This window comes from Ranitomeya variabilis, chromosome 1 (assembly GCF_051348905.1).
Source record: "Ranitomeya variabilis isolate aRanVar5 chromosome 1, aRanVar5.hap1, whole genome shotgun sequence".
Lineage (NCBI taxonomy): Eukaryota > Metazoa > Chordata > Amphibia > Anura > Dendrobatidae > Ranitomeya > Ranitomeya variabilis.
Window position 1 is genome coordinate 282,283,749 of NC_135232.1, and position 22,849 is coordinate 282,306,597.

General features: G+C 43.2%; 1 protein-coding gene across 1 annotated transcript in view; it reads left to right on the forward strand.

The window, feature by feature from the left end:
- CHEK2 (checkpoint kinase 2) overlaps nucleotides 1-22,849 on the forward strand; it is a 101,882-nt gene that overhangs the window by 15,739 nt on the left and 63,294 nt on the right. Inside the window, exons 2-4 of the mRNA XM_077295061.1 lie at nucleotides 12,745-12,984; nucleotides 14,078-14,202; nucleotides 15,840-15,987. Of these exons, the coding sequence (XP_077151176.1) occupies nucleotides 12,762-12,984; nucleotides 14,078-14,202; nucleotides 15,840-15,987 (496 nt within the window). The 5' untranslated portion in view covers nucleotides 12,745-12,761. The remainder of the gene's footprint in view (nucleotides 1-12,744; nucleotides 12,985-14,077; nucleotides 14,203-15,839; nucleotides 15,988-22,849) is intronic.

Below are 22,849 nucleotides of genomic sequence, written 5' to 3' on the forward strand. Positions count from 1 at the left end.
GATAGAGACATTTCTTACTTCTTGTGTGTCACTGTTCTCCACTGCCCTTATCTAATCTTATACTTGCTTAACCTCATGCTGCCCCAACCCCCCTACTTACAATGTATGAAACTGAAAGTGAAAATGTGTTGCAAATTCTTAGTAGTAAAGCTCCTCCTCTAGACTAGATGTTTACTAGGTGTGCGTCTTCAAGCATCTCACCGCTGCTACTCAGAAGAGGAAGACTGTAAGAAGTATTATCCTTTCAACAAACTTTGCATCAGTTAACTGTGAGTACATGAGGAATAACAGTATTACTGACCACTATATCAGTTGTACGACCTGGCAATAATTTTGTACAATTGTTTTTAGGAAAAACAACTGTCATTTGGATTGTGAATGCAGAATTAAAAACCTGAGAATGTCAAAGAAGCGTCACATTAAATCAGCTGTATTTGAACATTTCACCATCACTCAAGATAGAAAACATTATGTCTGTCAGTGTATGACAAATGATCCAGACGAAAACAAATGCTGTGAAGCCAAGATCAGTGCATATTCAGGCAAATATAAAAATGCTCCTACCAGAGCTTCTAATCTAAAGAGACATTTACAGCGCTTTCATACAGAAGTACTGAAAGCAGTGGATGAGAGAGACTGCATCCAAACCAATGAACCAGTGCCCAGCTCTTCCAGCCAAACAAAGGAGCAGAGAACTTTGCAGCCATCAGTTGCAAGATATTTTGTCAGTGACAAAGTTACTGTGACAATGACAGTAGATACATTTAAAAAAACAGATCATAGAGCTTGTTGTAAAGGATAATGTGCCTATTTCATTATTTTCACGACCAGCTTTTATGTGTCTGAATGGGGAAATGGCCCGCAAGCTTGGTGTATCTCTGGAGAGAGAGAGTATTAGAAAATTAGTAATCGAAGAAGCTTTTAAACAAAAGGAAGAACTTAAAAAAACTCTCAAGGGACGCTTTCTGTTTCTTAAAATGGATGCCTGCACACGACAGAGTGAACTATTTTGCCATCAATGTCCGATTTGTTTGTGACAAAAATGAAATAGTTACCAAGACATTGGCAGTAAAAGACACCAAAGCTCATCACACCAGTGAGTTTCTCCAGGTCTTGGTGGAAAAGGTTCTGCAAGACTGTGAACTTAAAAAGAGCAAGTTATTTCTGTCGTAACTGACAATGCTTCAAATATGATAAGTACTATTAAGCTAATGAATGAGAGTAATGATGGTGACCAGCAGCTAGAAGAACATTCTGGGTCCACAGACACAGAAATGTTTTAAATAGAGGAACACAGTATTGTAACTGAGGAGCAAACTGAAGTTGCTTCAGATGAACAGCAACATGATAGTTTAGATCTTGTTGAAACTGTGTCAATACGTTCTTTCATTCATCACATGCGCTGTGTTGTGCATACGTTACAGCTGGCTATAAGAGACAGTCTGCAAGAAGAACATGCTGCTGCACTGATTGGCAAGGTGAGAAAATTGGCTACTGTTGCCAGAACCCCTAAAGTTGACTCAATTTTGAAGAGACGTGCTGGAAAAGGGGCAATTATTGATCAAGCCACACATGGGGCAGTACTTAATGATTCAGCGCTTGGTTGCACTGAAAACCTTTCTTGTAGACATGGCTAACCCTCAACTGACACTAAATGAAAGTCAGTGGAATCAGGTGACTGAGCTGGAAAAATTGCTAGAGCACCCATTTACAGTGACTAAAAAAATTACAAGCAGAGGACTTAACTCCAGGTATTTTCTTAAAGGAGTGGAAGAACCTGATGTTTTGCCTGTCCCAAAGAGGAGGGATAATTGCAAGTGGCATTGCTACATCAATGAAATGGAGAGAGGAGCTACTAATACAAAATAACATTCTTTTGGCAGCTGTTTATGTAGACCCAATGCATCGGATTCTTCTAGATGATCAACAGCTAACTAAAGGAAAGGAAGCTCTGTTTGAAATAGCAGTAAGGATGAAAGGGTTGCAGAACAGTCAGGAGGAACAAGAAGAATTTGGTCGTCCTGCCACATCTTCACCCTCATCAACTGATGAAGAATTTAATTTCGAAAAGTATTTGGATCACAAGGACCGTGCAAAGCGTTCCCGCATAGAAGAAGAGTCATCCCCATCAAAGAACACAGCCAGTACATTTCAGCAGAATTTTTCATGTGCACTAAAAGAAATTGAGAAATTTGACCGTTCATCAAAAATAACAGTGCAACAAGCGATTCCTCTGTATCCTGACATTGTCAGAGATGTTGCCCGAGTGGTTACTTCTTTGCCACCAACCCAAGTTAGTGTAGAGAGGTTGTTCTCTGCTCTCAAAATAATTAGATCAGATTTGAGGGCATCCATGAAGGAGGATCTGACAGAGGCAATACTTTTTCTGAGGACAAATTTATAGATTTCTTCTTATTAACTGCATAACAGTGTTTATTGCATATTTACTTACAAGAGTTTAGAAAAGTTTATAAGTTATTCTAATTGTATTCTAATAAATATAGTTTTTGCTCTAAGTGGTCTGATTACTTATATGATGGTGAGAAACTGAATAAGCACAATGTTAATATTTTACAACAGTAAATTTATTGTTACGAATTGGCCATTTATGAAGGAGTCGGAGTCGGAACCTGATTAAATCCAGGAGTCGGAGTCGCAACTGTGGCTTACCGACTCCACAGCCCTGATGTGACGGATCTGGCACCCATAGGCTTCCATTCTAGCAGATCTTCCGCTGTCCGGTTTTTCGCCGCAGGCAAAAAACGTTACTTTGTCCGTTCTTTCCCGCCGCCGGATCAACAATTTTTGATGGATCTGGTGAACGATGGATGAAACGTGAGGCCATCCGTCGCTAATACAAGTCTATAAGAAAAAAAACGGATCCGACGGCATAATTCCCACGAATCCGTTTTTTTCAAAATTCGCCGGACTGATCCTGACGGCAAAAAACTGATGTGTGAAAGGGGCCTTAGAGATAGGACCTGCCACTAACAATTGTGGGTGGAAAAGTGCTCCACCTGTGATTGCTAACTTGTGAAATATCACTATCAATCTCTGACAGCAGCATTTACCACGCACCAACGTGTGCGTGTCATTAACTACTCGCATCGGCATGCCCATGATGTGATCACGGGTCGCTGATGGGTTGTCACGACAGCCAGGGGTCAGCTGATGACCCCCATACCTGTCATTATGGAGTTTCTTTGAAACCCTGCCTGTTACTGAACTTCAAAGGATACCATGATTTCTGCCATATGCAGCGATCTGCTGGGGTGTTGCTGTGTATAACACAAGCGATCAAATAATTGCATCTTCAAGTCCCCTAAGGGGGCTAAAAAGAACAAGAAAAGGTAAATCACCACTGAAAATAAAATTATAAAAAGAACACACATATGTGGTATCGTTGCATTCAGGAATGTCCGATCTATCAAACGATTAACCCATTAGTAAACACCATAACAGAAATAACTCGAATGCCAAAATAACATTTTTTTGGGCTGACACACTTCCACATAAAATGCTGTAACAAGTGATCAAAATGCCATATCTATCCCAAAATGGTACTAATAAAAAGAAAAAGTTCACATCCCGCAAAAAATAAGTAATCACACAGCTCCATCAGCTGAAAAATAAAACTGTAACGTGTCTCTGAAAATGGTGACACAATCCCCCTAAACTTTTTTTTTTGTTGTAAATTTCTGATTTTCCCACTACTAAAATACTAATAATTTAAAAAAAAAAAAAAAAAAAAAAGGAAATGTGTGGTATCGCCGTAAATGTATTGATGAGAAAAATCCTATTGCATGGTCATTTTTGTCACAAAATGTACACCGTAAAAACGGTTCCCCAAAAAAAGTCAGATTTTTTTTGTCAGTTTCACTGCACTTTTTTTGCCCCGTTTTCCAGTACACTATGTGGTGAAATGATTGGTGTCATTAAAAAGTACAGCTCGTTCCGCATATGTCTGTGTACAGAAAAATAAATGGCTCTGTGAAGGGGAGCAAATAACAGAAACAGAAATTGGATGCAGTGTGAAGGGATTAATACTGATCCAGTCATTTGAATAGGCAAGTGTCATTCAAGACTCAGTTCAAAATTGGATAGTTCTTCATTTTTGTTTTTTGGTTGGGTGATGGAGGAACAGGAGAAGTGCCAGAGCCTTGCAAAATTACCTCCAGCAGGCCACTAACATCCATGTGTCTGCTCAAACTGTCAGGATGGTATGGGGGCCTGACATCCGAAAGTAGGTGTTGTGTTTACATCCCAACACCATACAGGGCGAATGGCATTTGGCAGAGAACACCAAGATTGGCAGATTCGACATTGGCAACTTGTGCTATTCACGGATAAGAGCAGGGTCTGGAGACGCTGTGAAGAACATTCTACTGCCTGCAACATCCTCCAGCATGACCATAATGGCATGGGGAGGCATTTCTTTGGAGGGCCACACAGCCCTCCATGTTCTAGCCAGAGGAACCCTGACTGCCCTTGGATACCGGAATGAGATCCCGAGACCCATTGTGAGACCATATGCAGGAGCAGTAAGCCATGTAAGCTCCTTCTGATGCATGACAACGCTAGGACTCATGTGGCTGAAGTGTCAGCAGTTCCTGCATGATAACAACATTGAATCTATGGACTGGTCTGCCCGTTTCCCAGACCTGATTCCAATCGAGCACATCTGGGACATCATGTCTCGTTCCATCCACCAATGCCACGTTGCACCACAGACTGTCCAGTTGATTGATGCTTTAATCCGGGTCTGGGAGCAGATCCCTCAGGAGAACATCTGCCGCCTCATCAGGAGCATGCCCAGGTGTTGTAGGGAGGTCATACAGGTACGTGGAGGACACAAACACACACACACTACCAAGCATCATTTCCTTGACTTGAGGCATTTCCACTGGCTTTGGATCAGCCTGTAATTTGATTTTCCACTTTGATTTTGAGTATCAGTCCAAATCCAGACTTCCATGGGATGGTAATTTTGATTTACATGGATCATTTTTATGTTTTATTGTTCTCAACACATTCCACTATGTAATGAATAAACATTTGCAACTGGAATATTTCATTCAGCGATATGTAGGTGTGATATTTTATTCCCTTTTATTTTTTTGAGCAGTGGAATCTGTAACGTAGCGCCTCCTTTTGAAGTTGATGCTTGGTGTCAGGCAGACGTGTTATCACATGTCACTTCATCATATCCCTTGTTGCTCACAATAAATGGTAAAGTTGTAAAAGTATCCCACAACATGGTTTTATAGCGCTTTGTGATTGTCTTGTTCTTCACGATCTACCATAATTTTAGTTTGATGTAATTTTTCTCAGGCCCCTGGGCTGACTTCTGGGGCCTGCAGCACTTAAGCCAGCGGCCCCATTTTGCCGACCCTTTAATTCCTCCTTACACTGTGAAATGAAGAATTGCGTCCTAACACTGGTCAGTGCTAGTGTCTGGACATTTGTTGTGGGGAGTTGGCGCGCTCTGCACAAGGAAAGCAAAGCAGTCTCCGTGTCTCCTTTGATGTATATGCTACAGTGTCTCCTATGCGATGTATATACACCAGCCCTTGTGTCTCTGATGCGACTCGTGTGCGCTCCAGACCTGATGTCGCCCATGCAACACATATATCGCAGGACTCCCACTGCTTGACCTCTATAAATGTAATATCCAAGTGCTTCTCACTAAATTAGAATATCATCAAAAAGTTAATTTATTTCAGTTCTTCAATACAAAAAGTGAAACTCATATATTATATAGTCATTACAAACAGAGTGATCTATTTCAAGTGTTTATTTCTGTTAGGCTGTGTGCACACGTTCTGGATTTTTCGCGTTTATTTTCGCGTTTTTTCACTATAAAAACGCAATAAAACCGCGGAAAAAAATGCTCACATTAAGCATCCTATTAACCCCTTCCCGACCTGTGACACAGCGTATGCATCATGAAAGTCGGTGCCAATCCGACCTGTGACGCATATGCTGTGTCACAGAATGATCATGTCCCTGCAGATCGTGTGAAAGGGTTAACTCCAATTTCACCCGACCTGCAGGGACAGGGGGAGTGGTACTTCAGCCCAGGGGGGGTGGCTTCACCCCCCCGTGGCTACGATCGCTCTGATTGGCTGTTGAAAGTGAAACTGCCAATCAGAGCAATTTGTAATATTTCACCTAAAAAACTGGTGAAATATTGCAATCCAGCCATGGCCGATGCTGCAATATCATCGGCCATGGCTGGAAATACTGGTCTGCCCCCCCCCCCACCGCCCCCGATCTACTCCCCAGTCCTCCGTTCGGTGGTCCGGTCCCCTCCGTCCTCCTGTCCGCTCCCCCGTCCTCCTGTCTGCTCCCCCCGTTCTGCGATCCACCCCCCCGTTTTCCGATCTCCCCCCCTTCATACTTACTGAGCTTCCCGGTGTCCATCCGTCTTCTCCCTGGGCGCCGCCATCTTCCAAAATGGCGGGCGCATGCGCAGTGCGCCCGCCGAATCGGCCGGCAGATTCGTTCGATGTACATTTTGAGCACTGTGATAGGTTTTATCACAGTGATCAAAATAAAAAAATAGTAAATGAACCCCCCCCCTTTATCACCCCCATAGGTAGGGATAACAATAAAATAAAGAAAATATTTTTTTTTTATTTTTTTCCCCCACTAAAGTTAGAACTAGGGTTAGGGTTAGAACTAGGGTTAGGGTTAGAACTAGGGTTAGGGTTAGAACTAGGGTTCGGGTATGTGCACACGTATTCTGGTCCTCTGCGGATTTTTCCACAGCAGATTTGTTAAATCCGCAGTGCAAAACCGCTGCGGATTTATCGCGGATTCACCGTGGTTTTTCTGCGGATTTCACTGCGGTTTTACAACTGCGGTTTTCTATTGGAGCAGGTGTAAAGCCGCTGCGGAATCCGCAAAAAGAAGTGACATGCTCCAGAATGTAAACCGCTGCGTTTCCGCGCATTTTTTCCCGCAGCATGGGCACAGCATTTTTTGTTTCCCATAGGTTTACATTGAACTATAAACTCACGGGAAACTGTTGCGCACCCGCAGCTGCGGAAACACTGCAGATCCGCAGCGTTTTCCGCAGCGTGTGCACATAGCCTTAGAATTAGGCTATGTGCACACGGTGCGGATTTGGCTGCGTATCCGCAGTGGATTGGCCACTGTGGATTCGTAGCAGTGTTCCATCAGGTTTACAGTTCCATGTAAACCTATGGAAAACCAAATCCGCTGTGCCCATGGTGCGGAAAATACAGCGCGGGAACGCTGCGTTGTATTTTCCGCAGCATGTCAATTCTTTGTGCGGATTACGCAGCGTTTTACACCTGTTCCTCAATAGGAATCCGCAGGTGAAATCCGCACAAAAAACACTGGAAATCCGCAGTAAATCCGCAGGTAAAACGCATTGCCTTTTACCTGCGGATTTTTCAAAAATGGTGCGGAAAAATCTCACACGAATCCGCAACGTGGGCACATAGCCTTAGGGTTAGGGTTGGAATTAGAGTTAGGGTTGGAATTAGGGCTAGGGTTGGAAATAGGGTTAAGATTAGGCTTGTGGTTAGGGTTATGGGTGTGTTGGGGTTAGGGTTGTGGTTAGGGTTAGGATTAGGGATTAGGGTTATGGGTGTGTTGGGGTTAGGGTTGTGGTTAGGGGTGTGTTGGGGTTAGGGTTGTGGTTAGGGTTATGGCTAGAGTTGGGATTAGGGTTAGGGGTGTGTTGGGGTTAGTGTTGGAGTTAGAATTGAGGGGTTTCCACTGTTTAGGCACATCAGGGGTCTCCAAACGCAACGTGGCGCCACCATTGATTCCAGCCAATCTTGCGTTCAAAAAGTCAAATGGTGCTCCCTCCCTTCCGAGCCCCGACGTGCGCCCAAACAGTGGTTTACCCCCACATATGGGGTACCAGCATACTCGGGACAAACTGGGCAACAATTATTGGGGTCCAATTTCTCCTGTTACCCTTGTGAAAAAAAAAATTGCTTGCTAAAACATCATATTTGAGGAAAGAAAAATTATTTTCTATTTTCACGGCTCTGCGTTGTAAACTTCTGTGAAGCACTTGGGGGTTCAAAGTGCTCACCACATATCTAGATAAGTTCCTTTGGGGGTCTAGTTTCCAAAATAGGGTCACTTGTGGGGGGTTTCTACTGTTTAGGCACCTCAGGGGCTCTGAAAATGCAACGTGACGCCTGCAGACCATTCCATCAAAGTCTGCATTTCAAAACGTCACTACTTCCCTTCTGAGCCCCGACGTGTGCCAAAACAGTGGTTCCCCCCCACATATGGGGTATCGGCGTACTCAGGACAAACTGGACAACAACTTTTGGGGTCCAATTTCTCCTGTTACTCTTGTGAAAATAAAAAATTGCGGGCTAAAAAACAATTTTTGAGGAAAGAAAAAAGATTTTTTATTTTCACCGCTCTGCGTTATAAACTTATGTGAAGCACTTGGGGGTTTAAAGTGGTCACCGCACATCAAGATTAGTTCCATGGGAGATCTAGTTTCCAAAATGGGGTCACATGTGGGGGAGCTCCAATGTTTAGGCACACAGGGGCTCTCCAAACGCGACATGGTGTCCGCTAAAGATTGGAGCTAATTTTTCATTCAAAAAGTCAAATGGCGCTCCTTCCCTTCCGAGCCCTGCCGTGTGCCCAAACAGTGGTTTACCCCCACATGTGAGGTATCGGTGTACTCAGGAGAAATTGCCCAATAAATTTTAGGATCCATTTTATCCTGTTGCCCATGTGGAAATGAACAAATTGAGGCTAAAAGAAATTTTTTGTGAAAAAAAAAAAAAAGTACACTTTGATTTTTTTATGGATCAATTTGTGAAGCACCTGGGGGTTCAACGTGCTCACTATGCTTCTAGATAAGTTCCTTGGGGGGTCTAGTTTCCAAAATGGGGTCACTTGTGCGGGAGCTCCAATGTTTAGGCACACAGGGGCTCTCTAAACGTGACATGGTGTCCGCTAACGATTGGAGCTAATTTTTCATTCAAAAGTCAAATGGAGCTCCTTCCCTTCCGAGCCCTGCCGTGTGCCCAAACAGTGGTTTGTAACCACATATGAGGTATCGGTGTACTCAGGAGAAATTGCCCAACACATTTTAGGATCCATTTCATCCTGTTGCCCATGTGGAAATGAACAATTTGAGGCTAAAAGAAATTTTTTGTGAAAAAAAAGTACTTTTTCATTTTTACGGATCAATTTGTGAAGCACTTGGGGGTTCAAATAATAATAATAATAATAATAATTTTTATTTATATAGCGCCAACATATTCCGCAGCGCTTTACAACTTATAGAGGGGACTTGTACAGACAATAGACATTACAGCATAACAGAAATCACAGTTCAAAATAGATACCAGGAGGAATGAGGGCCCTGCTCGCAAGCTTACAAACTATGAGGAAAAGGAGAGACACGAGAGGTGGATGGTAACAATTGCTTTAGTTATTTGGACCAGCCATAGTGTAAGGCTCGGGTGTTCATGTAAAGCTGCATGAACCAGTTAACTGCCTAAGTATGTAGCAGTATAGACACAGAGTGCTATTAACTGCATAAAGTGTATGAGAACACGATGCAAGGAACCTGATTATGTGTTTTGTATTTTTTTTCTATTTTTAATAGGCCACACAGGGATAGTTAGGTTAATGCGTTGAGGCGGTAGCCCAGTCTGAACAAATGCGTTTTTAGGGCACGCTTAAAACTGTGGGGATTGGGGATTAATCGTATTAACCTAGGTAGTGCATTCCAAAGAATCGGCGCAGCACGTGTAAAGTCTTGGAGACGGGAGTGGGAGGTTCTGATTATTGAGGATGCTAACCTGAGGTCATTGGCGGAGCGGAGGGCACGGGTAGGGTGGTAGACTGAGACCAGAGAGGAGATGTAGGGTGGTGCTGAGCCATGGAGTGCTTTGTGGATGAGGGTAGTAGTTTTGTACTGGATTCTGGAGTGGATGGGTAGCCAGTGTAATGACTGGCACAAGGTAGAGGCATCGGTGTAACGGTTGGTGAGGAATATGATCCTGGCAGCAGCATTCAGGACAGATTGGAGCGGGGAGAGTTTGGTAAGAGGGAGGCCGATTAGTAGAGAGTTACAATAGTCCAGATGAGAATGAATAAGTGAGACAGTAAGAGTTTTTGCAGAGTCGAAAGTAAGAAAAGGGCAAATTCTAGAAATGTTTTTGAGATGCAGATAAGAGCGAGCCAGTGATAGGATGTGGGGGGTGAATGAAAGCTCGGAATCAAGGATGACCCCAAGGCAGCGGGCATGTTGCTTTGGAGTAATGATTGAACCGCACACGGAGATGGCAATGTCAGGCAAAGGTAGGTTAGTAGAGGGAGAGAACACGAGGAGTTCAGGTTCAAAGTGCTCACTATGCATCTAGATAAGTTCCTTGGGGGGTCTAGTTTCCAAAATGGGGTCACTTGTGGGGGAGCTCAAATATTTAGGCACACAGGAGCTCTCCAAACGCGACATGGTGTCCGCTAAAGATTGGAGCCAATTTTTCATTGAAAAAGTCAAATGGCGCTCTTTCCCTTCCGAGCCCTGTCGTGTGCCCAAACAGTGATTACCCCCACATATGGGGTATCGGCGTACTCAGGACAAATTGTACAATAACTTTTGGGGTCCAGTTTCTCTTTTTACCCTTGGGAAAATAAAAAAATTGTTGCTAAAAGATCATTTTTGTAACTAAAAAGTTAAATGTTCATTTTTTCCTTCCATGTTGCTTCTGCTGCTGTGAAGCACCTGAAGGGTTTATAAACTTCTTGAATGTGGTTTTGAGTACCTTGAGGGGTGCAGTTTTTAGAATGGTGTCACTTTTGGGTATTTTCAGCCATATAGACCCCTCAAACTGACTTCAAATGTGAGGTGGTCCCTAAAAAAAAAAATGGTTTTGTAAATTTTGTTGTAAAAATGAGAAATCGCTGGTCAAATTTTAACCCTTATAACTTCCTAGCAAAAAAAAAATTTGTTTCCAAAATTGTGCTGATGTAAAGTAGACATGTGGGTAATGTTATTTATTAACTGTTTTGTGTCACATAACTCTCTCGTTTAACAGAATAAAAATTAAAAATTTGAAAATTGCGAAATTTTCACCAAATTTCCATTTTTTTCACAAATAAACGCAAAAATTATCGACCTAAATTTACCACTAACATGAAGCCCAATATGTCACGAAAAAACAATCTCAAAACCGCTAGGATCCGTTGAAGCGTTCCTGAGTTATTACCTCATAAAGGGACACTGGTCAGAATTGCAAAAAACGGCCAGGTCATTAAGGTCAAAATAGGCTGGGTCATGAAGGGGTTAAAAGAATGCAATCCGCATTTTGAAGGCACATGCGTTTTTTTCCTGAGCGGAAACGCAAAAAAACGCAGCATGTTCATTAATTTGCAGAATCGCTGGGATTCCGCACACATAGGAATGCACTGATCCGCTAAGTTCCCACGTGGGGCTATGCCCACCAAGCGGGAAGTAAGCGGATCATGTGCAGATGGTACCCAGGGTGGAGGAGAGGAGACTCCTCCACGGACTGGGCACCATATAATTGTTAAAGAGAATTAAAATAAAAAATAGTGATATACTCACCTTCCGATGGCCCCCGGAGTCCTCCCGCCTCTCAGCGGTGCACGCGGCGGCTTCCGTTCCCAGGGATGCTGAGTGCGAAGGACCTGGGCAGCATCAATAGTAAAAAGTTGGTCACGCTTGTCAAACGCTAATGTTTAGCGGGAATACGCATGCCAATTCCGCTTGCGATATACCCGTGGCAGGAGTTCCCGAAATTTCCGCTGCAATTCCGCAACGTGTGCACTTAGCCGTAGTAATGATGTCAATGACTGCCTTCTGGACAGCTGTCAAGTGAGCAGTCTTCCCCATGATTTTTTGTTAATTATTCTAATGTATTGAGATAATGACTTTTGGGCTTTCATTGGCTGTAAGCCATAATCATCTACATTAACAGAAATAAACACTTGAAAAAGATCACTCTGTTTGCAATATATAATGAGTTTCACTTTTTTGTATTGAAGAACTGAAACTAATTAACTTTTTGATGATATTCTAATTTTGTGAGAAGCACCTGTATATCTGTGTTTGGAGCTACTTACTGCTGTGGGCAGTTCTTTGTTAAACTGATCACAAGACTTGACTGCTCTCCAGACCAACAGAAACCTGGAAAAGCCATTAAGAATAGCAAGATCATCCGTACCACCTAACTTCAGTCACACCAAACAGAAGCAGTTCCATTCGTCACGTTAGGGGCAAGTTAACTAATTGTATGACCAAATATTGTGGTGTAATTTACAAATTGATGAATTTGTAAGACACATAACTGATCTTATAAATATCCAAATGGATATTGGCATGAAAAATGTTCCCTACCCCCGTCATAAGTATTGGCAAGCAATCTCATAGCCGTGCACAACTCTTTACTTGCAATGCCATTCGTTCGAGGAATTGTCTTTCTTTTCTGATCTCCAGAGTTCCATACTGCAACTGCAGAGATTGCTCAGCACTCTCTCCTGGGTAGCCATGACTACTAGGAAGCCTCAATTTGCTGCTGTTGAAATAAATGGAAGTTTTGTAGCAGAGACGAGTTGATGATACAAATGCCTGGAACTCTGTGCAGAGTGGAGATACGTACATACATACATACAGCTGTATGGCCTGTGGAGCCATGTGTTCCGTGTATACAACGGGCTACATTTTTATCTGTTTCTGCCTAATTCCTGTTTCTTTTTATCTAGATCATTTATGAGACAACATGGGTGAGTCCCAACCATCCCAGCCTTCGCAAGGCACCTCCAGCTCTTCTTCCAGTGCTCCCCACTCACAGAGCCAGTCCTCCTCCTCCGGCTCTGTCACTACGAGTTCCTTGGAAACTTTATCAACACAAGATCTTGCATCAATACCGGAAGAAATGGAAGTCAAGAGTTCACATGCATGGGGTCGACTCTGGGCACTTGAAAAGGGGTTTATAAACCATGGCATGTATCTGTACTCCATAAATTGCTTTTACATTTTAGTTATTTTAGGGGTGTGCTATTGTGTATTAGTATGTGTAATTCAAAACCAAACCAAAACAGAAATGGGTGGAAATATTTTTACATTATTTTCCACTTCTGATTTTGACACTTATTTGTAAGCCAGACCAGGAGAGTAACAATCAGAGGAAAAGTATAATGGAAACACATCACCTCGTCTGCATTTTTCTCCCACTCCTGTTTTTTCTTACAAAATCGGATGTAAAATACCGTGGCCGAAGGCTCTTTCCCAACTTGCCTTTCCATTGTGCAAGTAGAAGTGTGGAAAATGGTACTGGTAAACCAAGTGTTTCACTTTTTACACTATGAAGGATTAAACCCGCAGGGACATCCACAGTATAAATTTGACAACAATATTCCATCTGGAAAATATTCAGCATTTTTGTAACTTTCGAATGAGCACTAAAATTACTGACCAAAGTACACCCATGTGAAAGTAGACATTTTTAATTGACATTTTATGAATTAATTCATTTTAGGTTAATATTAAAAATAATAATAATAATAATTTCTTAATAAAAATTGCCAGGAAAATGTAGTCACACATTTCCAGCAGGCATAATCGAGTAAAAAACTATGTAGAATTGTAAAACATCCCTGCTTTATTGTCTGAAACTAACATTTTAGGAGAAGACGGGCCTTTTTGATCTGGTTTATTTGCTATGCTAAGACCGATGTTTGATGTTCAGATTGCCAAAGGTGTATTGCGAGAATTGATAGAAACTAATTTACTGATCGATGGAGGGGTGACTCTTTGGACCTCCAGCATTATTGAGAGCCCCGCTTTGAATGGAGCATAGATATACATGCTCGACCTCCGCTCCATTCAGAGTGTATAGGACTGTTGGAAATAGCCAAGTTCTGTATTGTCTAGCTCTCAACTTATGATGGAGGAATGCTATATAAAACTTAAGGGCATACCATATTTTGTTCCCGAAATTCCAAATGTCTGTAATTTTCTTGAATATTTATTTGATCAGAAAAGAAAACCTCTTACCACTGCTCATACTTTGTTTTGATGTTCTTTGTTCTGCAGACTGTGTGAATGATGAATATATATTCGGAAGGAATAAGCAGTGTGACTATACCTTTGATATGCCAGTAATAAACAAGACCGAGAGATTCAAGACCTACAGTAAAAATCACTTTCGGATTTTTAGGGTAAGTGTCCTAAATTTCATCTGCTAAGCTACTAATCCATCACCTGTAGCTGTGCACTCTACTCTAATGACGCTTTAGGGTATGTGCACATATAGGAGCAAATTAATCAAGTTGTTCAAAGCTTTTATGTCAGGAAATTGGTGTAAAATCTTTGAAAAGTCGCAGCTGCAATGGGTTGTTAAGCAAAAACGTTGGTATTTGGTGTTTTCACACCAGTTAGAATTAGCTCTGCCGAAATAGGCTGTACGGGGGACATGCCTGCAAATTACGATGATTAAAAATGCCGGCGTTTTGTGATGTAAAACAGACTGGAATAGCAGTTTTGGCGTGGTGCATGGCACAGACGGCCTGTGCAAAATTCATTAAGTGGACTGCGTCTCTTAATGAGTTAAAGCGAACCTGTCAGCAGAATTTTGCTCAGTAAACTACAGACACTGTCGGATTGGCGTTGTTATACTGATTACAATTAAACCTGGGGTGATGAAATCTGTCTTGTGGTTATTGTTTAACCTTGATTTTCATTTAATGAGATTTTCGTGCTTCAGGGCGGTATGTGGGGGAGGGGAGTCTTCATGTGGTGCTCTTCCATCTGTATGGCTTCTGACAGATCACTGATCCCTTAGTGATCTACCCCTATTTTAAATACTGCACTTGCGCAGTTCATATTCTGGTCTTTGGAAAAAAATATTTAACTACCATTTTCCTGCAGCCAATTTTTTTTTCCTCTAACAAAATAGCGGCGGTGCTGGCATAGTAGCATCTATCAGCTGGCGTCATTTTGCTGTAGGCAGGTCACTGAAAGTTCAGTGATCTGTCATTTATGCCCATAAGAATGAAAATGAGAACAGAGCACCACATAAAGACTCCCCCCTCCAAGCACACCCTGGAGCGCGAGAATCTCATTAACTGAAAATTACAAATAAGGATTAAACAGCAACCACAAGACAGATTTAATCAACCAAGGTATCCTTTTAATCAGTATAACGGCGCCAACCTGACAGTGTCTGTAGTTTATTGAGCAAAATCCTGCTGAAAGGTTCCCTTTAAGCACTATCTACTCCAGCACGCTTGTGCTACGCCAGACTCAATGAATTGGCCCCAATGTCTTTTTCGGGGGATGGAGTGGGGGGTTCTGTAGAAAGCGCCAGATAAATGGTAAAAAGAATGAAACTATGACTAGCAGAGTAAAAACAATTTGCTGTGCGTATGCTGAGTCTCTTCTTTTAGGTAGTTTTGCTGCTCACTATTTTAGACATACAATAAAAAAATTTAAAAAAAGGAATAATACCGCCAGTCCCTTCCTGATGCATTGTGTGCACCTACCCTTTAGAGCGTGGCTGACTGGTATTCTTGTTAACTATGTGTATATTATGGATTTCAATGTTCATATTATCGTCTGTCAGTGCTCTAGGGGTTTATGCTGTCGTCCGTGCAAACCGGTCTAATCTCCGAACACAATGTACATAATGGCTGTGGCTCTCCACTCCTGAGTGTGACAGCCACATAGAAATATATGAAACTGTGACGCTCTGGTCGGGAGAGCTGCGGCCAGTCCGCGTATTGCGATCTGATATCAGACCGATTGGCACAGACATCTGCATGAGCCCTAACAGATATGTATTTTCTTGTGACTTTAGGACACTGGACCTGCTCCGTCCCCTGTGGCATATATAGAAGATCTGAGTAACAATGGGACATTTTTAAATGACAAAAAAATTGGCCTTGGGAAGAAGCTACCTTTAACAAATAATGCTGAAATTGCCATATCTTTACCAACAAATAAAGGTACTGTAATGTGTATTGACCTCAACATTTCATGATGGTTAGAGACTGCTGTGGATTACTTACTGTGGACTTTAGGAGCCTATTGGACCAAGTCAGGAATCACTTTGAGATTTTAGTAGTCCGGCTACTACTGGGCACAGCTATATTTAAATTGGCATCCGTGGTAAAGCCGAATTCAGAAGTTTGTGTGTCGGGATCATAATGTGGACAGCAGTGTACAGACTGGCCTAGAACTGAATCCATTATTCCTAGTGCAGGGTCTTCGTATTTAGTGGGATGTCTGAGTCACCCAGTTTTGACATAGGTGTGATATGGGCGACTGCATTTCTTTCTCAAATCCTGATGCAATATGATCCCTATGAATGCTGCACACCCATGTCAAGAAGGTTTAATGGTACAGCATGTAACTGCCATAGAATTCACTGCAGAAATTCAAGGCTTATTCTAGGCTTTGCACTGCGGATTTGCAGTTTACCTGTGGTCCTGCCCACAAATAAGCCCCATTGAATGTTTGGGTGAATATATGTTGTACATTAAAGCAGTTTTTTTTTTTTTCATTCCATTCCATCGCAGGAGTAGCGCTCTAAAGGGAACCTGTCACCCCTCCCCCCCCCCCCCCCCCCCCCCCCCCGGTGTTTTTAAGTAAAAGAGCCACCTTCAGTAGCACTAAGGCTGCATTCTGTGAAGGTGGCTCTTATGTTTAGCATCCCTACGAATGCTGAATCAATCACTTTTATAAATTTGGCGCCATACCTCTATTGAATCCAGAAAAGAATATAATGAGCACACTGTAGAGTTCAATGAAGAAGGTGCTGGCTAGACATCCAAAGTCAAATACACAAAAAGTAGCCGCACTCAAGTCTTGGAAATGTGGAAAATTTTCTTTGTTTATTATTCAAGTGTACAAGCACCACCAAGTGAATATACAGAAACAACAAGTGGTTGCGGACCATTAGGAACGTTTCGACCTGACGCGGTCTTTTTCAAACCTCACTGCAATAGTAAATACAACATGTAAGTGTGCTGTACATATATATACACGTGTACAAAAGACCATGTAGTATAATAAATAAACTTCCTACATAAAGCTACAGAATATGCGTGAAATAACTGCAAAAAAACCGCAAACAAAATTTTTTTTAACATATATACATATACACATGAAAATATACATGTATACCCACAGTTTGTAGTATAATGACTATGGACACATCTATGTCCTAGGGCAATAAATCATAGCATATAAAAAAAGGAAACAGATATACCCTGAAAACAAGGTTTGCACGTAAGGGCTATTCAAAAGGACGACGTAGTACTGAGATCTAATCCTGGGATTGGAAGTGGGCACATAGATATAGAAAACACTGTTCAAGATGCCAGAAATGGTATACTGACCTTTGGTAAGAGGAGTGGTTTAGAAGGAAAGGAAAATAGGAAGAGAGTCCCCCAGGACTAAAGAAAAGCAGAGAGGACATGGTTAAGTATATGATACACTAAACAAAAGGGGAGGGGGGGGAAGGAAGGGTAATAGAACAAAATGAAAGCGCCGTCTTTACCAGCTCACAGTAGACTTCAGGAATAAGATGTCCGTCTTATTGGTGGTGCAGTGGCTGGTATGCCTGCTGTGGGCGCTATAAATACACCGCAGATGTGGTCATGTCTGGTGTGTCAGCGTGACCCCTGTGTATTGAAAACGAGGTCTGACCCGCAGAGCGGCGTGCGTGTCAGACCGGAGCATGCGCAGTAGTTGCCAAGTTCCGGGATAGATACTGTGGCCATACAGTATTATTTTTATTTTATTATTTGATTTTTTCCTTCAAAAAATTTTTTTTCTCTTCCGTATTTTGTTCTTTTCTTCATCTCATTCATTTTATTTCTTCCATTTTTTACATTGTTACAGCTTTTTTTTCTCTCAAAGATATTTCTTTAGTCATTTGACTTCTGCAGAGTATGCATCCTCTATTTTTCTCTCCACAATACTTTAGAATATGCATCTTTATAGTTTCACACTTATACTGCCCGTAGACCCCTCCCCTTCTCCTTCTCGTTTAACTCACATTCTGTCCTATAGAATACCCCAGCCTCCTTATCGCCCCTGCTTTTAATCCTCATGTGACAGGAGAGGTCCCTCATGCATACAAGCTCCCCCTGATTGCTGCTACCCTTTGCCTCCACTCCCCCTGTATGAGCGCTGCTTAGTCCGGTCTCCTTATACACAGTGCGCATGCTCCAGGCCCTCTTGCATTATCTGTATGGCCACATTATCTATCCCGGAACTTGGCAACTACTGCGCATGCTCCGGTCTGACACGCACGCCGCTCTGCGGGTCAGACCTCGTTTTCAATACACAGGGGTCACGCTGACACACCAGACATGACCGCATCTGCGGTGTATTTATAGCGCCCACAGCAGGCATACCAGCCACTGCACCACCAATAAGACGGACATCTTATTCCTGAAGTCTACTGTGAGCTGGTAAAGACGGCGCTTTCATTTTGTTCTATTACCCTTCCTTCCCCCCCCTCCCCTTTTGTTTAGTGTATCATATACTTAACCATGTCCTCTCTGCTTTTCTTTAGTCCTGGGGGACTCTCTTCCTATTTTCCTTTCCTTCTAAACCACTCCTCTTACCAAAGGTCAGTATACCATTTCTGGCATCTTGAACAGTGTTTTCTATATCTATGTGCCCACTTCCAATCCCAGGATTAGATCTCAGTACTACGTCGTCCTTTTGAATAGCCCTTACGTGCAAACCTTGTTTTCAGGGTATATCTGTTTCCTTTTTTTATATGCTATGATTTATTGCCCTAGGACAGTGATGGCGAACCTATGACACGCGTGTCAGTGCTGACACGCGTAGTCATTTTCAGTGACACGCCGGCTGCCGGCCGCGGCCCCATAGAAATTGCTTCTTTCCCAGGGTCTAAAGGAGAGGAAACTCTCCTTCGGGCCCTGGGAACCATATTAATATGTAAAATAAAGAATTAAAATAAAAAATATTGCTATACTCACCTCTCCGACGCAGCCTGGACGTCCGCGAGGGAACCGGCAGCGTTGTTTGCTTAAAAATCGCGGTTTTCCTTCCTTACTTGAAGTCCCGGCTTGTGATTGGTTGCGTGCCGCCCATGTGACCGAGACGCGACCAATCACAGCAAGCCGTGACGTAATTTTAGGTCCTTCAGGATTTTAAAATTACGTTCCGGCGTTGTGATTGGTTGCGTCGCCCATGTGACCGCACGCAACCAATCACAACGCCGGAACTTAATTTTAAAATCCTGAAGGACCTAAAATTACGTCACGGCTTGCTGTGATTGTTCGCGTCTCGGTCACATGGGCGGCACGCAACCAATCACAAGCCGGGACTTCAAGTAAGGAAGGAAAACCGCGATTTTTAAGCAAACAACGCTGCCGGTTCCCTCGCGGACGTCCAGGCTGCGTCGGAGAGGTGAGTATAGCAGTATTTTTTATTTTAATTCTTTATTTTACACACATTAATGTTGTTTCGATACCGATACCCGATACCACAAAAGTATCGGATCTCGGTATCGGAATTCCGATACAGCAAATATCGGCCGATACCCGATACTTGCGGTATCGGAATGCTAAAGTAAACAATGGCATCCGATCCGATTTTTTATCGGATCGGATGCCATGCAGGAGGTCTGTGGGTCCAAACAACAGAGCTCCGGTGCAGAGCGTCTAGGCCTGGGACTTCCGGTAGGCCAGGCGCAGCTCCCGGAAGTCCCAGGCCTCTGCGTCGGATCTGTGTTGTTTGGGCGACATTGCGCTGCTCCCTGCTGCGCCGACCAGAAGTCCCAGGCTGCACTTCTGAGGCCTGAGGAGATAGCTGTCTGGAGGCCCTGTGATTGCTGTCTGGAGGCCCTGTGATTGCTGTCTGGAATCAGGCCCTGTGATAGCTGTCTGGACTCAGGCCCTGTGATTGCTGTCTGGACTCAGGCCCTGTGATTGCTGTCTGGACTCAGGCCCTGTGATAGCTGTCTGGACTCAGGCCCTGTGATAGCTGTCTGGACTCAGGCCCTGTGATAGCTGTCTGGACTCAGGCCCTGTGATAGCTGTCTGGACTCAGGCCCTGTGATTGCTGTCTGGACTCAGGCCCTGTGATAGCTGTCTGGACTCAGGCCCTGTGATTGCTGTCTGGACTCAGGCCCTGTGATTGCTGTCTGGACTCAGGCCCTGTGATTGCTGTCTGGACTCAGGCCCTGTGATAGCTGTCTGGACTCAGGCCCTGTGATTGCTGTCTGGACTCAGGCCCTGTGATAGCTGTCTGGACTCAGGCCCTGTGATTGCTGTCTGGACTCAGGCCCTGTGATTGCTGTCTGGACTCAGGCCCTGTGATAGCTGTCTGGACTCAGGCCCTGTGATTGCTGTCTGGACTCAGGCCCTGTGATAGCTGTCTGGACTCAGGCCCTGTGATTGCTGTCTGGACTCAGGCCCTGTGATAGCTGTCTGGACTCAGGCCCTGTGATAGCTGTCTGGACTCAGGCCCTGTGATAGCTGTCTGGACTCAGGCCCTGTGATTGCTGTCTGGACTCAGGCCCTGTGATTGCTGTCTGGACTCAGGCCCTGTGATTGCTGTCTGGACTCAGGCCCTGTGATTGCTGTCTGGACTCAGGCCCTGTGATTGCTGTCTGGACTCAGGCCCTGTGATTGCTGTCTGGAGGCCCTGTGACTACTACAGCAACCATCATCCAGTGAACTGTGGGGTGTCATTGGCCATTACTGAGATAAGTGAGAGGGAGGCATCAGTGATGGCGAACCTGTGGCAGTCCAGCTGTTGCAAAACTACAATTCCCATCATGGCTGGCCATTCAAAGCAAAGGCTTTGGCTGTGAAGACATGATGGGAATTGTAGTTTTGCAACAGCTGGAGTGCCACAGGTTCGCCATCACTGGAAGAATTCCCCCTCCCCCTCACTTATCTTAGTTCACGGCACCCCACACAAGTTAAATAATAGCAAGACCAACAAAAGAAACCAACTGACAGATGAACAAAGAAGTCACTAAGCAGGTAAGTTAATTCTAATTATACATATTTGTTATTTAAACTATACATGTCGCAAAATTATGTTTTTTTATCAAGGTGACACACCACCCAAGTTATGCTCGGTTTTTTGGCGAATTTTGACACACCGAGCTCAAAAGGTTGCCCATCACTGCCCTAGGACATAGATGTGTCCATAGTCATTATACTACAAACTGTGGGTATACATGTATATTTTCATGTGTATATGTATATATGTTAAAAAAATTTTTGTTTGCGGTTTTTTTGCAGTTATTTCACGCATATTCTGTAGCTTTATGTAGGAAGTTTATTTATTATACTACATGGTCTTTTGTACACGTGTATATATATGTACAGCACACTTACATGTTGTATTTACTATTGCAGTGAGGTTTGAAAAAGACCGCGTCAGGTCGAAACGTTCCTAATGGTCCGCAACCACTTGTTGTTTCTGTATATTCACTTGGTGGTGCTTGTACACTTGAATAAAAAACAAAGAAAATTTTCCACATTTCCAAGACTTGAGTGCGGCTACTTTTTGTGTATTTATACCTCTATTGAGTCAGTGAGGTATGGTCTTGCCCGTCCGTTCCCCAGACCTGAATCCGATGGAACACATCTGGGACATCATGTCTCGCACCATCCACCAACGTCACGTTGCGCCACAGACTGTCCAGGAGTTGGCAGATGCTTTAGTCCAGGTCTGGGAGGAGATCCCTCAGGAGACCATCCGCTGCCTCATCAGGAGCATGCCCAGGCGTTGTAGGGAGGTCATACAGGCACGTGGAGGCCACACACTACTGAGCATCATTTCCTTGTCTTGAGGCATGTCCATTGAAGTTGGATCAGCCTGTAATTTGATTTTTCACTTTGATTTTGAGCATCATTCCAACTCCAGACCTCAGTGGGACATTAGATGTGATTTATGTTAATCATTTTTAGGTTTTATTGTTCTAAACACTTTCCACTATGGAAAGAATAAAGAATTACAACTGGAATATTAAATTCAGTAATAACTAGGAGGGGGGAATTTAGTGCTCCCTTTATTTTTTTGAGCAGTGTGTGTGTGTGTGTGTGTGTGTGTGTGTGTATATGTATATATATATATACAGGTCCTTCTCAAAAAATTAGCATATAGTGTTAATTTCATTATTTACCATAATGTAATGATTACAATTAAACTTTCATATATTATAGATTCATTATCCACCAACTGAAATTTGTCAGGTCTTTTATTGTTTTAATACTGATGATTTTGGCATACAACTCCTGATAACCCAAAAAACCTGTCTCAATAAATTAGCATATCAAGAAAAGGTTCTCTAAATGACCTATTACCCTAATCTTCTGAATCAACTAATTAAATCTAAACACAAAAACGCAAAAGATACCTTAGGCTTTTAAAAACTCCCTGCCTGGTTCATTACTCAAAACCCCCATCATGGGTAAGACTAGCGACCTGACAGATGTCAAGAAGGCCATCATTGACACCCTCAAGCAAGAGGGTAAGACCCAGAAAGAAATTTCTCAACAAATAGGCCGTTCCCAGAGTGCTGTATCAAGGCACCTCAATGGTAAGTCTGTTGGAAGGAAACAATGTGGCAGAAAACGCTGTACAACGAGAAGAGGTGACCGGACCCTGAGGAAGATTGTGGAGAAGGACCGATTCCAGACCTTGGGGAACCTGAGGAAGCAGTGGACTGAGTCTGGTGTGGAAACATCCAGAGCCACCGTGCACAGGCGTGTGCAGGAAATGGGCTACAGGTGCCGCATTCCCCAGGTAAAGCCACTTTTGAACCATAAACAGCGGCAGAAGCGCCTGACCTGGGCTACAGAGAAG